The sequence below is a fragment of the Hyperoodon ampullatus genome (genome assembly GCF_949752795.1).
Source record: "Hyperoodon ampullatus genome assembly, chromosome: 8".
Classification (NCBI taxonomy): Eukaryota; Metazoa; Chordata; class Mammalia; order Artiodactyla; family Ziphiidae; genus Hyperoodon; species Hyperoodon ampullatus.
Genome location: NC_136921.1, coordinates 9632453 through 9652922, shown reverse-complemented (window position 1 = coordinate 9652922; position 20470 = coordinate 9632453). Strand labels below are relative to the sequence as shown.

Sequence of the window (20470 nt, the reverse complement as noted above, 5' to 3'; positions counted from 1 at the left end):
TTGTTGCGGAGCATGGTCTCTAGGCACGGGGGCTTCAGTAGTTGTGGCACGGGGACTCAGTAGTTGTGGCTTGTGGGCTCTAGAGCACAGACTCAATAGTTGTGGCGCACGGGCTTAGTTGCTCCACGGCATGTGGGATCTTCCGGGACCAGGGCTCAAACCCATGTCCCCTGCATTGGCAGGCGGATTCTTAACCACTGCGCCACCAGAGAAGTCCCCGAAATAATTTTTCTACATTTTTGAGATGATCATTTTTTCCTGTTATTTGTGGGGTTTTTTCCATTTAAAGAAAATATTTAATTTTCAAAAAGTGTGTAAAACTCCTTACATAGTCAAATTTTTTTTAAATTGGAGTATAATTGCTTTACAATGTTGTGTTAGTTTCTGCTGTACAATGAAGTGAATCAGCTATATGTATACCTATATCCCCTCCCTCTTGGACCTCCCTCACCCCGCCACCCCGTCCATCTAGGTCGTCACAGGGCGCCAAGCTGAGCTCTCTGTGCTGTACAGCAGGTTCCCACTAGCTCTCTGTTTTACACATGGTCGTGTATTCATGTCAAACCTAATCTCCCAATTCGTCCCACCCTCCCCTTCCCCTCCGCGTCCACATGTCCTTTCTCTACATCTGTGTCTCTATTCCTGCCCCACAAATAGGTTCGTCTGTACCATTTTTCTAGATTCCACATATATGCGTTAATATACAATATTTGTTTTTTTCTTTCTGACTTACTTCACTCTGTATGACAGACTCTAGGTCCATCCACATCTCTGCAAATGACCCAATTTCGTTCCTTTTTATGGCTGAGTAATATTCCAACATGGTGAATAATATTAATATATCTTCTGAAGTTATGCCATCCTTGGATCCCAGGATTAACTCTACTGCTCACGATTTATTTTTTTAATGTGTTGATAGATTCAATTTCCTAATACTTTATTTATAATTTTTTCCATGTATGTTCCTAAATGATGTTTCGCATGCAGTTTTCCTTTTGCCTACCATCATTGCTAGTTAGATCAACCTCATGATTTGAATTGGGAGTTTCCTTCTATTTCTGTTTTTTGGAACAAATGGTATAAGATCTGGATTGTCTGTTCTTTGAGAGTTTATAAAGCTAACCTGTAAATCAGTGTGGACCTGAAGTTTTACTTGAGGTTTTTTTTTTTAAATCAAACGGTGGATTCAATTTATTTACTAGGTATAGTTTCTCAGGTTTTCTATTTCTTCTTGAGTCAGAATTGGTAAATTATATATTTCTGGAGGATTGCCCAATTTGTCTGATTTTGTGTTAATTGGTGTAATGTTTTTCTAAGTCCCTGTTGTAGTTAATTTTCTTATTTCTCATAGGACTGAGTTATGTTTTTGTCATTTTTTCTTGTTTATTCTTGAAAGTTTATCCATTTTATTAATCTTTTGAAAAATTAATTTTTTTGTTTCCTTGATCATCTACAATGTTTGTTTTCTACTTGATTAATTTTTGCTCTTATCTTTGTATTTTCTTCTAATTTGGGGAAGTAATCAATTTTTTTTGAACGCATAGCTCATTAATATTTGATCTTTGTTTTTCTATAGCAATGTCCATTGGTAAGTCTTATTAATAGTGTTATTCAAATATTCTATAACTTCACTTCTGTTTGGTGTATCAAGTATTGATAGGTGTTATAAAATCTTCCAGTGCAATGGAGGATTTATCATTTTTTCATCATAATTCCATCAGTGTTTGCTCTGTGTATTTTGTTAGGGGCATACTATTTTAGAAGTATTAAATCTTCCTGGTGAATTATTCCTTTTATCAATAAGTAATGGTCCTCCTTATTCCCATTAGTGAGTTTTGCTTTAAAGTATACTTAGTCTGGTATTACTGTAATTATACCAGCTTTCTTTTGGTTTGTATTGGTCTAGCTTTTTCCATTCTACTACTTTCACTTTTCTGTATCTTTTTTTTAAGCACGTATGTATTATTTATCTGAGTGTCTTTTAGCTGGCATGATTAGTTCATTTATATTTACTGTGATTACTAATATGTCTATAATTTCTATCATCTTATTTTGTGCTTTCATCTTATCATGCTTTTTCTTTGCTTTTTGTTTTGTTTCCATGTCTTCCTTTCTCTTTTGTGTTTCCTTTATTACATTTTTTGCCCCTTAAGACAGAGACTATATTTCCCTCCCTACCTTGCAGATGTGGCCATGTGACCCAGTTTTGCTGGGTAAGACGAAGTTGTTTCATAGAGCATCCCAGAAGGTGCCTTCAGACAAGGGTGGACTCAGCTTCCATGTCCATTTTTGTTCCTTGTCCTACCCCTTTTACTTACTGGACCATGGTTGTGATGCCTTGAAAACAGGAAGGGTGAGAGCCACATCTTAAGAATGTGACACAGAAAGATAAAAGGACCTGGGACATTAGTGACACAATGGAACTTCTGCAACAGCCTTTCTGGTCTACCTCCAGACTCTGAGAAAAAAATAAACTTCTATTTGTTAAGTCACCTTAAATTGAGTTTTCCATTTTGTTCAGCTGTGAACCAATCTCCAAGTGATTACAGACCAACTATTTTGGGAGTTACACTTATATATATATATTTTTCTCCTTTCTTTCTCTCTTCCCTCCCTCCCCCTCCCCTGCTCCCCCTCCCTCCCTCCCTCCCTCCCTCCCTCCCTCCCTCCCTTCCTTCCTTCCTTCCTTCCTTCCTTCCTTCCTTCCTTCCTTCCTTCCTTCCTTCCTTCCTCTCTGTCTCTCCTTCTCTCTCTCTCTGGTGGTGTCCCTTAAAAGTTTAGCAAGTTTACTTTAACTTAACTTATAAAAATCTAACATATGTCAATATTTCTATCTGCCTCTTGAACATAAGGACCTTAGAATGTTTACATTACATTACAATGTTTACTCATGTGATTGTTGATTGCTGCTTTGATTTGCCTTGTTTTGACACCTCCTCTAAAGTTTGTTATTTAAAACATGTTTTCTACAGTAGTAGTTGTTTATATTTGCCTATGTTTACTACCATTTCTTTCATCTTCATTGCTTCTGAAATTCTAGTCTTTCATTCTGGGCAAATTTCTTTCTTCCTGAAGTATATCTTTAAGTATTTCAGGATCTCATCATGTAAATCGGGTCCATATGTGGATAGGGCTCCTCAGGTGTAATGCCCTAAGTACAGCTCCTCAAGGATGGTTCCTTTAGATCTGAGCCAGTGACAGGTTTTCTGTCCCCTCTCCCCCAACATATCATGGTGGGACAGGCATGAGAGAATCACTGTATACAATGCTCTTGAAACAGTGGGGAAATGATAGCTCCATGGGAGTCATTGGTCCATAGAAATTCTGAAATCCAGCAGGGCACAGGTTATTAGTTCTTGATTAGAGCTCAAAACCTATCACTAGACTCTTTATGGCTTTTGGCTTCCCCTCTGGACTCTTGATTCCCTCATCTGATTCATCTTTCCTTTTTGGCAAAAGGGAGCCTATGTTTGCAGGTGTAGTTTTCTCAGCCTACCTCCCACCTGTAGGAGTTTGGGGGTCCAGAGTCATCTTTTCCTTTTGTACTACCTCTGAACCCTTTCAGTTCAAGCTGGCAGTCAGTGTTTCTGCTGATATAATTCTCTTAAAAACTTTATGTGTTGTCTATTATTCTTATTGGGGTTCACTCCATTAGACAAAACCACACCTACACATCTTTTTGTGATAAACTCTTCTTTACTTTGGGTTTCTGTCCTTGACTCCTGAGTGACCATACACTTAAGCTTCTTGGAAGTGCTACAATATCACTGAATGGTTCTTAACAAAGCATTTTCCAGTCACACTCTTAGCGTCATCTTTATACCATGTTTTCCTGACACCGCTCTGGATTTCATCTTTGCCTGGGAGTCATTTCTTAACTTTAGCGTTGCTTGCCATCCGAAGAGGCAGAGAAAGTTCAAAACCAGCAAATCCTGGCTCCTTTTTTTTTTTTTTTTTTTTTTGCGGTACGCGGGCCTCTCACTGTTGTGGCTTCTCCCGTTGCGGAGCACAGGCTCTGGACGCGCAGGCTCAGCAGCCATGGCTCACGGGCCCAGCTGCTCCGCGGCACATGGGATCTTCCCGGACCGGGGCACGAACCCGTGTCGCCTGCATCGGCAGGCAGACTCTTAACCACTGTGCCACCACGGAAGCCCCTGGCTCCTTTTTAAGAGACCTTCCTTCAGCTTATCTCTCTCTGCTCACATTTTACTTTAAGCAGCAAGAAGAAATCAGGCCACATGTTCAACAACACTCTGCTTGGAAATCTTCTTAGCCAAGTCACACACCCAGCAGGAATATTTCCTACTTTCCATATTACAGCAGGCAATAATATTGCTAAACTTTCTGCCACTACATAGCAAGGATTCCCTTTCCTCCAGTTTTCTTCCCCCTTTCTCCAGTTTTTTAATAATATTTTCCTCACTTTTCTTTAAGCCCTCATGTGTAAAGCCTCCTCAGAGTCCATCAGGCTTTTATTAACAGGTATTATTTACTTATTATACTACTTACTGAAGGCTTTTCAGACTTTCACTAACACTCTCCTCAAGCTCATTCGAATTTCCACGTACGGGCTTCCCTGGTGGCGCAGTGGTTGAGAGTCTGCCTGCCGATGCAGGGGACACGGGTTCGTGCCCCGGTCCGGGAAGATCCCACATGCCGCGGAGCGGCTGGGCCCGTGAGTCATGGCCTCTGAGCCTGCATGTCCAGAGACTGTGCTCCGCAACGGGAGAGGCCACAACAGTGAGAGGCCCGTGTACCGCAAAAAAAAAAAAAAAAAAAAAAAAAAAAATCTCCACGTACTTTCCAATTTCAGCGCCATTCCCACATTCTGGGTTTCCACCGTGGTACCACAACACTTGCAGGTACCTAAATCTTTACTGTTTATCGTTGTGTAACAAATTACCCCCAAACCCAATGGCTTAAAACAATAATAAATGTTTATTAACTCAGAGAGTTGGGTCAGGAATTTGGGAGCAGCTTACCCCAGCTGTTCTGATCCAGGGTCTCTCATGATGTTGCCTGGGACCCCAGTCAACTGAAGGCTTGGTTGGAGCTGGAGAATCCAGTTCTATGCTGGCTCACACACCTGGCTGATTCAGTTTCCTTCCCCATGGACCTCTCCATGGTGCTGCAGAGTAGTGTTAGGACATGGCAGTTGGCTTCTCCCAGAGTGAGTGATCCAAGACAGCAAGACAGAAGCCCCAAAGTCTTTTGTGACCTAGTCCTGGGGTATTTTTGCAATATCCTATTGGTTACACAGGTCAGCCCTAATTCAGTGTGGGCTGGGAACACATAGGGGCATGAATCCAAAAGGAGAGAATCAGGAGCTCTCTTGGAGGCTGGCTGCCATATAATCCAACACGAAAGAGCTGATTTTACTTTTCAAAATGGAGTTTGTTTTAATACTGTTTTCCTTATTTTATTTATTTATTTATTTATTTATTTATTTATTTATTTAATTTATTTTTGACTGCTTTGAGTCTTCGTTGCTGCGTGTGGGCCCTTCCTAGTTGTGGCGAGCGGGGGCCATTCTTCCCCGAGGTGCAGGTGCCTCTCATTGTGGCGGCCTCTCCTGCTGCAGAGCACAGGCTGTAGGCACAGGCTCAGTAGTTGTGGCACAGGGGCTCAGCTGCTCTGCAGCATGAACTATCCTCCCAGACCAGGGATCGAACCTGTGTCTCCTGCATTGGCAGGCGTAGTCTTAACCACTGCGCCCCCAGGGAAGTCCCTGTTTTCCTTATTTTAAAAGAAACAGATGTGGGAATTCCCTGGTGGTCCAGCAGTTAGGACTTGGGGCTCTCACTGCTGGGGCCCCGGGTTCCATCCCTGGTCAGGGATGTAGATGTTGGTTACATAAAAAACACAAACAAGCAAAAAAATTTTTTTTCTAAGGACCCCAATACCTATACACTTTGAAACAATCATGTTACATACTTAGGTGTATGTGTCCTTTTATAATTTTAAATTTAACATTTAAAAGACTTTATTGGTAGAGAATTTTTTTTTTTTTTTTTTTTTTTTTTTTTGTCTGTGCGGCTTGTGGGATCTTAGTTCCCCAGCCAGGGATTGAACCTGGGCCCTCAGCAGTGAAAGCACAGAGTCCTAACTGGACCGCCAGGGACTTTCTAAAGTACAGCTGAACATGCTTTGAGTATGCTTTCCTGGAATTTTAAAATGTTGAAACATCTACAATTATTTTAAGGAAATTTTATTGTACTAAGGGTTTTGTTTTGTTTTGTTTTGTTTTTCCAATAAACAAGCGCTGCTTTTTCTTCTTATCCTGCTGGTGAGTCAAGGGTTCTTCATAATATCTACCCTTTTAGGTTGAGTTTTTGAAGGGCTATTCCCCCCCACCCCCGCCCCAAGAAAACCTTTGGACTTTAGAAGTGCTTTGAATTGGAAGCACTTGGAATTTAGAAGCAAATAAAACCCTTAATGCCTCTAGAAAGCTGGACTAACCAGTTTTGGAGAGAAATCTTATATGGCTGGCTCTTCCAAGTTAGCACAATTAGAGCTTTTACATAAACGTAGCCCACACCTTACATCCATTTTGAGATTGGAGATCCATCTACCTTTAGGATCACCAGTCTGCCTACTTCTGCAGGGAGCTGGGTATTCTTGACAACTCCATCCCACTTGGCCCAGAAGGAGTGTTCCAGGTTGGGAAGGAAGGTGGTGCCCAAATCTTGGACAGTTAGTTCGCTGTAGAGAGTGCACTCTCTCTGTTCTAAGAGAAGTTCTCCGGAAAAACTAGGTATAGTGGTGCTTTCAGAGGCAGAAGTGGAAAAATGAGCTTCAGGAGACTAAGAAAGTCCCCAGCTTTGGGACCACTGGAATCCACATGCATACTGCATTATAACCCCATTTTCTTTTCTCATAAAAAGAGGGAGCCTTCCTCCCTTCTTTCTCTCCTTCCTTCCTTTCATTCATTTATCCTAGATTTTAAAAAATTACATGGTAATATATTACGGAAAGATTACAAAATACAGATAAGCAAAAGGAAGAAAGTAAAAACCACCACCTGGATTTAATCACTGTTATAATTTGAATATGTATCCTTCCAAACATGTTTTATTACTTATTAGCCATTTCTTAGTTATTCAGAGAGCTGAGGTAAAAAAAACAAACCAAAACCCAACCCTGTTTTCTCCTACATTAAACATGTTTGGGTAGATCATAGTGTTGGTTGATTCTTTGTGAACGATTTCCTATTTTGGAAATCACTGAAAAGATAGGAAAAACAATAGGCAAAAGTTGACACAATTTTCACGAAATATGCCTCTATTTTTTTCTTTGCCTCTTTCTATTTTTTTTTTATGATGTAAAGATGGGAATGAAAGAAGGTAAAGAAGAAGGAAGGAAGTTTCATAGAGAAACAATGTATAACAATAAGAGAACAAAAGTCAATTAAAATCAAGAGATATTAATGTTTCACACCAATTTGGGGAAGGTGGGTGGGGTAGAAAGAAAACGACATGGACCAGCATCTTTGCCCAGCCATGGAGATTGGGAGATGAAGATGAGGATGACACTGAGACTAGTTAAGTCAGTTGTCTGGACTGGAATTTGACGGAGTCCGTTACTGTGTTAAACAGTGAGTATACCTAATAGATTGTGATCTCAGGGCAAGGACAGCTGTTGGAAATACATGCCTTGTAAATACATGCCATTGGTCCCAAAGGCAACTTGGTAAAAGCAGGAATGACTCAGCAAAATCTAACATCACTCTCAGGGGGAAAGTGCCCCAAAGCTTGTCTTACTGATAATGACCATAGTTTTTATGTGACTGCACATGATAACTGTGCTGTTTTGTTGGCTTCTTTGAATTACAGTTCAAATTGCCTTAATATTTGGTTCAAGAATATTAGACTATGTCTTCAATTTATGCCAAGGTAAATTTGGCTTCCTTGAACGGCTCTCAGACGATTTGCTCCTGAGTATCCTTTCTTATCTGGATCTTGAAGACATTGCCAGGCTTTCTCAAACATCACGCAGGTTTGCAAAGGTAACAGTCAAATTATTTTGGGTCTGTATAGGATTTTCCTTATGCTTCCTCAAAGTTGTTTAATTTTGTTTCAAGGTTTTTTTTTAATATAGAAGTGGTTTATTATTTGAATTTATTTCAGCAAGCTTTTGTTGAATACTTATTTTATGACAGGTACTGTCCTAGGCACAGAGGCAACAGAGTTGAAAAGACATTATTCTTCCCCTCAGGGAAATTATAGTCTAATAGGAGAGAGCCATACAGGTACAAATCATCACAATGTAGTGTGAGCAATGGAACAAGGGAAGTGTGAACAAGGTACTAAGACAGTACAAGGTGATTTCCTCTGCCTGGCTTCACAGAAGTGGGTTATTTATTCTGTGTTTTGAGGGGAAAATAGGACTTCATCAGGTGGTCTGGCTAGCTAGGGGCATTCCAGGTCAAAGGGGCATTCCAAGTCCAGGCAGAAACTCAGGCAGAGGCATGATGGCATAAAAGAAGAAGGAAGGAGGTGATTACTCCCTAGCCATTTCCATTTCTTCCAGTAAAAGCCCTTTTCTGAATTACCTATCTCCCACTATGGGTGATTCTGAGGCACTGTTCGTTGTAGTCCCCTGGTTTTCCCCATGTCCCAAACTCACCAAATAGACTCTCTCACTTTGAATCCTCAGCAGAAGGACATAGGAATGGAAAACACAGTTAGTGCTGATTTCAACCAATGTTAGGGCCTTGATGCAACTATTATTAGTTCCTCTCCCTAGATCCTGGAAGGTGCCTTGGTTCCTGCCTCTTCAGCTATTCCTTCAATTCTAGAGCCCTGTCGTGTCCTAAACACACACATACTATCCTTCCGTTTAATCCTTTTTGGCTTTTTGTTTTTTTTTTGAGGTACGCGGGCTTCTCGCTGTTGTGGCCTCTCCCGTTGCGGAGCACAGGCTCTGGACGCGCAGGCTCAGCGGCCATGGCTCACGGGCCCAGCCGCTCCGGGGCATGTGGGATCTTCCCGGACTGGGGCACGAACCCACGTCCCCTGCATCGGCAGGCGGACTCTCAACCACTGCGCCACCAGGGAAGCCCTGTTTAATCCTTTTTGGCTTAAGTTAATCAGAGTTGGAGTTTGTTGCTTGCAACTGAAGAACCCTAACTCAGTATTTAGCTGTAATGTACCGGTGTTACCAACCAGGTAGTGTGAGCAATTCAACAAGGCAAGTGTGGACAAGGTACAAAGACTTGGTAGAAGGCACAGAGGTACAAGGTAGAAGGTCTTGGCCTTCCCCAATCAGTAGAAATTGACTAGAGGCCAGACAAGAAATTCAGTCAAGGCTTTACTGGGGCCCCTGCTGCAGCAGCGGGTAGCGAGAACAAACAACAGTTTCCCTTGTTTGCTCACTCCCTGAGTTGGGGGCAAGCTTGTTCCTTACATGGCGTGAGGGTAGGGGTGTGTCCAGGGGTCGGGCTGGAGGGGTGGCTTGGGTGTTTTGCCCACCCCTTAGGTAGTGTTGTGTGCAGGGGGCATGCGCAGTACCCTGGTTTTGCTCCAGGCCCTTCAAAAGTGGCAGTTGGGTTTTTTTTTTGGTCTCCTTTTTTGTCCACAATTTGTCCCAGCTGCACATGCATGCAGTTATTTTTAGTCCCATACAGTTTCTTTGTATTGGGTTGCTCAAGGAGAGGTGTGTCCAGGTGCAAGCATTGCAGCACTGTAGCAAAGGGTCCCAGCTCCCAACAAGGGGTCCCAGGTCCCAGTCTGTCTCACCAGGGCATCGTCCATTTATACAAGAACCTGCAGCATCTCCCAAGATGATTCACATCATAATCTTATTATCTAAGAAGTCAACATTTTTTCACAGTAATGCAATAAAATTCCTTGATATTTATATATTAATTTTAAGTTTACAATCTGTATTACTTAATATACCCCTTTTGAGTATAAAAACATGTATACTTGATTTTCCCCCCTAAAATGGAGGGCCAGAAACAAGCATTATGAATATCATTGTACTGTAATTTTTTTTGCCCTTTAAAAAAAAGTATTAAAGTTAAGATTTTGTACTTGCTGCTGCTAAGAAGCTGATTATTCATGCTTTAAATGAAGGAGGATTTTTGTTTGTTTGCTGTTTGGTTTTTTGTTTTTTAATGTGTAATTGATCAACGGCACTCTGTTAGTTCCAGGTGCATAGTATGATGATTTGCTATTTCTATATGTTACAAAACAATCATCACTGAAGGAGAGTTTTAAGTGAATAAAATATAGTAGTGGGAATGTATTAAAAGCTTCTGCCAGGGCCTGGGCTTGTCCTGAGAATAAATGGAAGGATTCGATAGGAAATGGCGGCGACTGCAGTGTCTTGTGAAATTGATTCCTTACTTGGAGATTCCTTACTTGGAGCAACTGGCTTCCCTCCGGGTTTTGCTCATTTCCACTTTCTATTTCTTTCCCTCTCAATGTCCTGCCATTATTTTAGCGCAATCTTGAAAATAGCCTCCATAATTTACCCGGCACTCTAAAGTAAGGCTTTTCTAGGTTGCTGATTTCAGCCCTCAGAATCCTCGCAGAGCAGAATTATTCAAAGATGGAATGATCCAAGGCTGCTGCTTTTTTCTTTCTGTGTGATATTAACCATTCATTTCTGTTGTTAGTCCGAATACTATATGTTCCATTTACATATTTTTCCCTTCATTTATAAACCACTTTCATTTACTGTTTTGCCCCCGCAGTTATTAAATTATTTTATTAAGGAAGAGTCTTCTATTTCAAACTTTTGGGGGCACATTTATTGGCAAATTAATTGTATCCCTGTCCCACTTTTTCTTGTGGTCCCAGGGAGGGAGGTTTCCTTCCTGTTCAAGATCAGTGCCACCTGCCACCCAGCTCCAAGTTCCAACCCAAAGGATTTCAGGTTGTCACTTACCTCCTTTCTCTTCTGTGTGGTTGTTGTTATATATTTTTTAATTTTTATTTATAAATAACTTTAGATTTATAAAAGTGTTGTAAAGATAATACAGAGAGTTTGCATATACCCTTCACTCAGCTTCCCCTAATCCTAACATCTTACATAACCTGGGACATTTTATCAAAAATCAATAGTTAATGTTGCTACTATATTAACTAAACCACAGACTTGATTTGTATTTCATCAGTTTTTCCACTAATATCCTTTTGGTGTTTCAGGATCCAATCTGGGAAACTACGTTACATTTAGTGCCTATTTCTAAAGGTCTCTTTCAATTGGTTTTTCCTCTTGGTACATTGACTTTTCTTAAATCAATCTCATCCTTCAAAGAACAAAAACTCTCAACTCTATTCTTATTCAATCTCTTTCCTTCCCTGTTTTTGAAAATAAGGGTTTACATAGCAGTTCACACTCAGCAAACCAGCACCATTCATCCTACTGAGATTTTATAATCTGTGATAAAATGGGAACAGTAAGGATGATGTGAAGAGTTTGTCATCAAACTAAATTCATTCCATTTAAATGACCATTCTTTAACAGAGGTTAGGCCTTCCTATTTGGGGGAGATTTAAAATGTCCCTTCTTTCATAAAATAGTGGTATTAAAATGTGATAATTTTAACAAATTATCCTTACTTGGCAAATTAAAAAGTCAGCAATCTTATTTTGGTTCTTAATTGTTGTTTTGTTTGATTTCTAAAAATTTTGCTAGTCTTACAACATCCAAAACTCTGGGAGCCACTGGCCTTTTGTCTGTCTACCCTTCATCTCTCATTTCCCCTCTCTCCATGCCTCCTAAATATCTCTGGGCTCATTCACAGTAACCTCTTGGTTGTCACATCCAAAGGGCAAGAGACCTTCCATGTCCTGACCCATCTCTGCTTCCAGGATTCTCTGGCGGGTCCCTTCATGGCTTCCCTTTCACTGCTTCATTGGTAGCTCTTCCATGCGGGCTGAGTGTGGCCTTTCTAAAATGCACTCTGGTCGAATCACTGCCCTGCTCAGTGACACTTAGTGATGTCCCATCATTTTCAGAATGAGATCCAGAGTCTTAGGTGGCACTTCAGGCTGTGGTGCCCTGGCCCCAGCTCCTGCCCCCAGCCAGGTAGACTGCGTGCAGCTGTCCCATGTGCTGGGCTCTCTGGGCCCCTTGGCCTTTGCTTATGCTGTTCCCTTTCGGAGGAGTGGCTTCCCTTGTGACCCATCACTCTTAACTCCTGAATGCTTCTCATTTGGGCTTTGTGCTATATCCATTTTGTTTATATTTTTGAAAAAGAAAATCGATTTGCATTACAATAACCAGGTTGAAAATTGAAAAAAATTATGTCTTTTAATGTGTAGTAAAAAGTAATTCTCCCTCCCATTCTTTTTATTATTATTTATTTATTTATTTATTTTGGCTGCACCTAATGTGTAGCCATATTTACATTCCCTCTGTAAGTGATATCTTATGATAAGTTTCTTTTTCTGTGTGACTTATTTCACTTAGAATCATCGTACCTAAATCCACTCATTATGCTGCTACTAGCCTTATGACATTGATTTCATGGCTGAGTGATATTCCATTGTACATTAGTTGCAGCATGGGGGATCTTTAGTTGTTGAGGCTTGCGAACTCTTAGTTGCAGCATGCATGTGGGATCTAGTTCCCTGACCAGGGATCAAATCCAGGCCCCCTGCATTGGGAGCACAGTGTCTTAGCCACTGGACCATCAGGGAAGTCCCTCCCTCTCATTCTTGATCCTCATTCCTCTAATTCTCATCTCCAGCAGCAATTATATTACCAGTGTCTCTTATGTCCTTCCAGAGAGAGTCTATACACATATGAGTGTGTGTGATCATTTATACATGTACACATACCCTTTTAAAAAGCATATGGTAGCGTATTATATATTGTTCTCTGTTGGGTTTTTTTCTACTTCACAACATTTTTTTTTTTTTTTTTTTTTTTGCGGTACGCAGACCTCTCACTGTTGTGGCCTCTCCCGTTGCGGATCACAGGCTCTGGACACGCAGGCTCAGCAGCCATGGCTCACGGGCCCAGCTGCTCCGTGGCATGTGGGATCTTCCTGGACCGGGGCACGAACCCGTGTCCCCTGCGTCGGCAGGCAGACTCTCAACCACTGCACCACCAGGGAAGCCCCACAACATATTTTAGACACTCTTTTATGTCAGTACATGTAAATCTTCAGTTTAGAAAAGTGCCCTAATTTGTTATTATATGGACAAATCATAATTTTTTAAATTAGATCCTTACTGATAGACATTTAGGTTGTTTCCACTCTGCTATTTGTAAATAATGCCCCAGACTGTGGCTAAACTGGACTCCGCAGAAGTGGGTCTGACCTGGAAGCATAAAGACACATGAGAGACACAGAGGGTGTAGGGACTCTGGGTGGACGGGGGCCTGAGCCTGGGAGAGCCCGTGGTGCTAGCCCACACCCAAGGATGGAAGTTTCCACTTATCAAACTTAACGCCACCAGCAATCAGGGCCATCTGGCTGCCTGCCGTTGCTCTGATTCCATGTTGACCAAGCCATGGAGCCTCCAGGGATGAGCATCTGAAAGTCTCGTGGGTGGATGGTTATATTTCTCAGGGTAAAGAGGCAACCTCTGGGAGCTTGGCTAATATAAGCACACCCCTGAAAGGTGGATCCCATGTCACATTATACCAGAAAGTCACACCGAGGGCCAGCCCTGGACTTGCAGTGAGCTCACTAAGGGAAGGCTGCCACGTAGAACCTTCCTGGGGAATGCTGAGGTCCAGAAGGGGGAGGGACGATCATGACTAGCAAATAAACATACTCATCTTGGTAGTGACTCAGGAACAGGCCCACTGAGGAGGAAAATCTCTCCTCTGTCACATGTTGGCTACAGAGGAACAGATTTTTCCTTATGTTCCCAAATTCTCTATGACTGATCCCCAAGTCTGGCCACGTAGTTGCGGCACCCAGGGAGCAGGTGAAAACAAGCCAGGCCCCGAGTCGGATTGGGTAGGTCTTGGTGGACCCAGCATCTGCATTGTCTTGCAACCCGATTCTAAGCGTCCAGGCCAAGAATTTGACCATTTGATATTAAAATTGTACAGACAAAATATCTCACGAGACTCTGAAAGGCTGGAAGCTTGGGATGGGGGCGGGGGTGTTGTTTTTCCATCTCCACTTGTGTACAGGCAGTGTGGATGTTTAAATCAGCTTGAGACCAGAGACCTGGGTTCTGTTCTTCGCTCAGTTACTCCCCACCATGAGCCTTGGGCAATCACACTCTTATCCCCTCTAAGCCTTAATTTCCACATTTGTAAAAGGAAAGTTTTTAACTAGATAAACCCTAGGATCCCTTTCAACTTGGATGTAGTTTATGTGTGTTAAGTTCATGCACCACCACCAGGGGGAGCTAAATCCACGATCGGCTATGTTTTGGATCAAAGCAGCTGGAACCATAGTCAGGATGGGTGCTTTGTGTTTCGCAACCTGGCATCTATCAAGCAAAAGAGCCCCAGGGTTTGGGAGTCCTAGATGGGGGTATTTGGTAAACCAACTTATAATACAAAACAAAACTGAATATTTTCATTGTAAAATATAATGAGTCATAAAATGAAGTTACACTGGTGGAAATTTCAGCTCTCTTCTAAGAATTCCTTCCTTTCCTCCAAAACCTCATCATTTTCTTCCATAATCTCTGTTATATAAGATACCCTGATATCCTGAAATGTATTGTGCTGGGGAAGGGGTAGTCACCTATACTAGTGTTACAGAGTTCAGAGTTTTAAAAGGAGGTTCAGATCTGTTTTATTTTTACTTACTTATTTATTTATTTATAATTATTTTATTTTATTTTATTGCTTTCTTGGCCGCGTGGCACGGCATGCCGGATCTTAGTTCCCCGACAAGGGTTCGAACCCATGCCCCCTGCATTGGGAGTACGGAGTCTTAACACTGGATCGCCAGGGAAGTCCTGTTTTATTTTTTAATATTAAGACATTTTCTAAGAGTTTTCCTTTCTTGTTTATATTTAGAATATGTTGTAATCCGAGTAGAGAGACTGGACCTTGAAGGACTGTTGAAGATGGGATAAGATAATGAAGGACCTGCCTAACATTAGAATGTTTGGGGGACTGTCATTATCAGAAGATTCAGCATTGCTGTTTAACTGTAACCTTCATGATGTGAATCTAATAGTTTTTGCTTTTGATATTTACGCAGAAAGGATCTTAAACGATTATGCTTGATTATACTATAAAGTTGTTTGAAATTCACTCTTTTCCCTTATTGGAATACATTTAGAGTAACATGAAGTATGAAAGTAACCACTACTGGCTGCTTTCTGCTCGTAAGTGAGTGTAATGGTGTCATGAAATAGAGATAACGCTTACACATTTTTCACCTCCCCCAGAAAGAAGTCAGAACATGGGGGAGCAAAGTAGGACAGTGCCAAGGCCAGGCCAGGGGTGGTGGGAATGGGATACTTGGCTGTCTGGAATTGTGGGCAGGGTGGATAGTGGGCAGCTGGGTGTGGCCTGGTGGGCTGAAGTGATGGTCCATGGTGGGGGACATCAGTTAGGGGCACAGTCAGGTCACTTTTACACAGCTGTTGCATGGTGGCGGGGTTGTCCCAATCCTGGTGCTGGGGGGTGCTCCCTAGACTCCCAACTGTGGCAACTGAACTGGCCCCCCAGTGGCTAAGTGCCTATGGGGCCTTTCTTTCCAGTGTCTCCTCAGAAGTGGGCGAGGTAGCATCTATTCTGTCTCCCCTTCCTGCCCATTGATTACATCTTTTCCATGTGCTTTATTTTTATTTTTTTATTTTTTTTGCAGTACGCGGGCCTCTCACTGCTGTGGCCTCTCCCGTTGCGGAGCACAGACTCCGGGCACGCAGGCTCAGTGGCCATGGCTCACGGGCCCAGCCGCTCCGCGGCATGTGGGATCTTGCCGGACCGGGGCACGAACCTGTGTCCGCTGCATCGGCAGGCGGACTCTCAACCACTGCGCCACCAGGGAAGCCCTCCATGTGCTTTATATATGTTATTCCTAATCCTCACAGCACTAAAAGTTTAGTATCATTTCCATATAATCATAATAAGTTCCATTTATTGAATATCTACTACGTGCTAAGCACTGAATGTACGTAATCCAGTGCAGTCCTCAAACAGTGCTGTAAGATGGATGAGTAGAGACTCTCTTGTCCTGATTATCAAGGAGGGAACAGAGGCTCAGGTAAAGCACACAGACAGGGCTTCCCTGGTGGCGCAGTGGTTGAGAGTCTGCCTGCCAATGCAGGGGACACGGGTTCAAGCCCTGGTCTGGGAAGATCCCACATGCCACGGAGCAACTGGGCCCGTGAGCCACAATTACTGAGCCTGCGCGTCTGGAGCCTGTGCTCCGCAACAAGAGAGGCCGCGATAGTGAGAGGCCCGCACACCGCGATGAAGAGTGGCCCCCGCTCGCCACAACTAGAGAAAGCCCTCGCACAGAAACGAAGACCCAACACAACCAAAAATAAATAAATAAATAAAGCAAACTGTCAACAAGTAAAAATAAAAACACTATTATATTAAAAAAAAAAAAAAAAAGCACACAGACAGTGAACAGTGGAGCCAGGTGCTGTGCCCAGGCAGCCTTACTCCATGGCTTACATCAGTTTATTCTCCTCCTCAGATGACCAAATGCAAGATCAGATGTGGAGACCAGGCTCGGAGCAATAAGTAGAATGTCCGGGATGACTTAATTATTAAGTGGCAGGGCCAGCGTTCAAATCAACTGGTCCCTGAAGAATGTAAGGAAAAGGTTCTGTCTTTCATAAGATGGAGTTAAGTATAGGAATGTGTTTTTTCCCTCAGTTAGACTGGAGCTACAGCAGGTAGGTCCCACGATGATACTTTCAAAGCCATGAAAGTATTTTCTTCCTCAGGCCACATGGAAGCATCCCACAAGCAGTAAGGCAGCAAAGGTCCTGCCCCCTCAGGACATGTCACAGTCTTCACTATCCTTATCTATATAATTGTGGTCGCTCAGATTCCTTTTTCATATATCTTTTAAATATTTGTCTATGAGTCATTTTTTAAAATAAATTTATTTATTTATGTATTTTTGGCTGCGTTGGGTCTTCGTTGCTGCGTGTGGGGTTTTCTCTAGTTGAGGCAAGCAGGGGCTGCTCTTCATTGTGGCGTGCAGGCTTCTCATTGCAGTGGCTTCTCTTGTTGCAGAGCACAGCTCTAGGTGCGCAGGCTTCAGTAGTTGGGGCTCCAGGGCTCTAGAGCACAGGCTCAGTAGTTGTGGCGCACGGCCTTAGTTGCTCCATGGCATGTGCGATCTTCCCGGCCCAGGGCTCGAACCCATGTCCCCTGCATTGGCAGGTGGATTCTCAACCACTGCACCACCAGGGAAGCCTATGAGTCATTTCTAATGAACCAAGTTTGCAACCATGAAATTTAAACTAACAGAAGGGCTAAAGTCAGAAGATGGCTTCAGTCTATACCAGCTTATCATTTCACTGATGGAATTCCATAAAGGTGATTTCATTCTGAATGAGTTTCACTACAAGAAGGACCCCATCATTATCTTGTGGAGGATTCAAAGGTTGTAGTCATCCTTAAGTTGCAATTACATATCAAATACTAGAAAAATTCAAAAGCTTTCCATAATAACTATATTAGGATAGACCAAGTTAGAAATTGTGACTTGGGATCACAAACCACCCTAAAACTCCAGTGGCTTAAGACAATAGTAGCTGTTTGTTTCATTCAAGATTCATACTCATTGTGGGCTGACAGGAGGTTCTGCTCCACAGTGCCTTTCAGCAACTCAGGCCATTAGAGACTCCACCGTCTTGTAACTGAACCATCTGAAGCACGTGGTGTCCTTAGTCACTGCGGCAGGGAAGAGACAGCTGAGGTTCATGCACTCTGTTTTGATACAGCATTTCTACTCCTAGTCCTTTGGCCAGAACGAAGTACACGGCCCCACGTAAACTGCGTGGCACAGGGAGATGTGGGAGAAGAGAGGGAATACTTGGTTAGCGTCACGATCTCTGCCACAAACTGGAAATCCCGAACAAAGCAGTGTGTACGTTAAGATTCATATATGTGAAGATAGTATCATAATAGTATTTTTTCACAAATACAGTTACCTGCTTTAACATCTTCCATACTAGAAAAAAGAGACCTTAATTTTTCATTTCTCCTCTTTTCTGTGTTTCTTGGGACTGTGTTTTCTGAACATGTGTCTGGCTTTAGAAACCAACTCAGAACCAAAGACTACACTATGCTTATAAAATACTTTTCCTGTAAAGAACTGAGTTCCTTCCTCTCTTTCACCCTCTGAGATGTCTATTTTACTCTCTCCCCAAGTCTCTGTATCCCACCTTCTTCCTCACTCTTAACTGATATCGTGGCTTCTTATTTCAGTGAGAAACTAGAAGCAGTCATAAGAGAATGGCCTCCTAGGCCACTCACCAGTTCTGCTGGTGCCTCTTTCTGCTTTACTTCCTGTTGCAGGTGATAAATTCTCCCCGTTATCATCCATGGCCACACCTCCACTTGTGGATTTCACTCCCCTACCTATTCAACAACTTGGCTCAGCAGTTATCCCTCTTCACCATGCATCACTGCATCATTAATTTTACCCCTCTACTGGATCATTTCCATCAGCACATAAACATACATTAAAAAAAAAATTGCCTTGACCTCACTCCCCATTCTGCTCTTAAAGCAAACTTCCTCAAGCATTCTCTGTCCTTGCTATTTCTACTTCCTCTCCTATTCTTTCTTGGACTCACTCTAGCCAGGCATCCATCCCCACTAAGCCACTGAAATTGCTCTTGTCGAGGTTGCTATTGTCCATCACCTTGTAAAATACACCAGTTTTTTTTTTGAAAGTTTTTTTTTGATGTGGACCACTTTTAAAATCTTTATTGAATTTGTTATAACATTGCTTCTGTTTTTTATATTTTGGTTTTTTGGTTGTGAGGCATGTGGGATCTTAGCTCCCTGACCAGGCATCCAACTTGCACCCCCTGCATTGAAAGGTGAAGTTTTAACCACTTGACCACCAGGGAAGTCCCACCAGTCAGTTTTTAATTCCCATCTTATTTGACTTTTCAGCAGCATTTACACATTTCATTGTTCTCCAGGCTTGCTTTGCTCTTCTCAGTTTCCCTGGCTGAAAACTTTACGTCCTGACTGCTTAATGCTGGAATGTCCTAGAGCACTTCCTTGGGCCATTTTCTCTATCTACAGTCACACTGAGATGATAGCTTTAAATATTATTTACATGCAGCAAATTTTCAAACATATGTTTCCAGCCCTGGTTGCCTTCTTGAACTCCTAACTTTTATATCTCATTGCATGCTCAATGCTTCCTCCTAGATCTAGCAGTATAGACATCTCAAATTTAACACATCCAAACCAGACCTCTGAATTTCCCCACACACATACTTATTTACCAATTCTAATTCTCCCACAGTCTTATGTTTCTATCCTTGGCAACATTCACGCAGCTGCTCAAGCCAAAAATTCATCCTTAATTCTTCTTTTTCCTCTTACTTCTCATCTAATTCATTATCAACTGGTATGAGCTCTACCTTCAAAATATATCTATCATCTGACTATGTCTTGCCTACTGCCTGGCCACCATCCTGTTACACACCATCCTCATATCTTCCTGGATTTTCTAGAAAGAACTCCACAGTAGATTTGCTTTCACCTCATGGGAATAGCAGGTACTTTCATCTTTTTGCCTCAGGACTATGTCAGTTCTCCAGCTGTGAGTCATACTTACATCACAGAGATATTGACCCTGTCACCTTCCTACATGCTGGTCTGCATTGATGACATCATGCAGATACCTTAGATGCCTTGGTAAGATACGTATATGTCAGGGAGTTGGAGATGAACTCCTCAAAAATTGAGAGGCCTGCCATCTCAATGCGTTATCTAGAATCCATTGCCTTATTGTAACTTCCTATCCTAAGAAAACAGCACAACTCTTTGTGGATATTTTTAGTTTTAAGGTAACATACAGCACATTTGAGTTTGCTTCTCTGATTCATTTACCAAATAACCCATAAAGCTGCCAGTTTTAAATGGGGCCCAGCTTTCAGTGTAAGCAGCTGAGTCACTGGCTCCTTGTGATCCAGCAGATTTCATGGTGCTCAGAGTGTCTGTGGCCTGTATGGCTATGGTCTGTCTGGATCCTTGCTGAAAGTTATGGCATGCGTCATCAGGAAAATTACAGCTCGTTACCTCCAGGGTTTTAGAGGAAAGGCATGGATGCTTTTACAGATAACTGCTCTGCTATTGAGAAACAGCTCTTGGATTTCTGTGGGGCAAAGGCTAATGTTTTGCCTAGATGGTCAAAGTCTTAAAAAGAACAAGATTTGGAGATTAATGAGGAGTTTTGGGGAGGAGGTATTTGGGTGGACTTTTCAGAATAAGCCAAAGAATCAAGATATTTGTGTCCCATGTGACTGCTCACCAAAGAGCACTCAGTGCCGAGGATGTTTTCAGTAATGAGATGAAGAGGTGGTCTGCTCTATGGGTG

At 42.3% G+C, this 20470-nt stretch overlaps 1 protein-coding gene across 1 annotated transcript in view; it reads left to right on the top strand.

Annotated features, from left to right (window-relative positions):
• Window positions 1-20470, top strand: part of FBXO36 (F-box protein 36) — a gene marked incomplete at its 5' end in the record, with an annotated part of 101096 nt that overhangs the window by 73584 nt on the left and 7042 nt on the right. Inside the window, 1 exon segment of the mRNA XM_079710755.1 lies at window positions 7833-8005. Coding sequence (XP_079566881.1) covers window positions 7833-8005 — 173 coding nt within the window.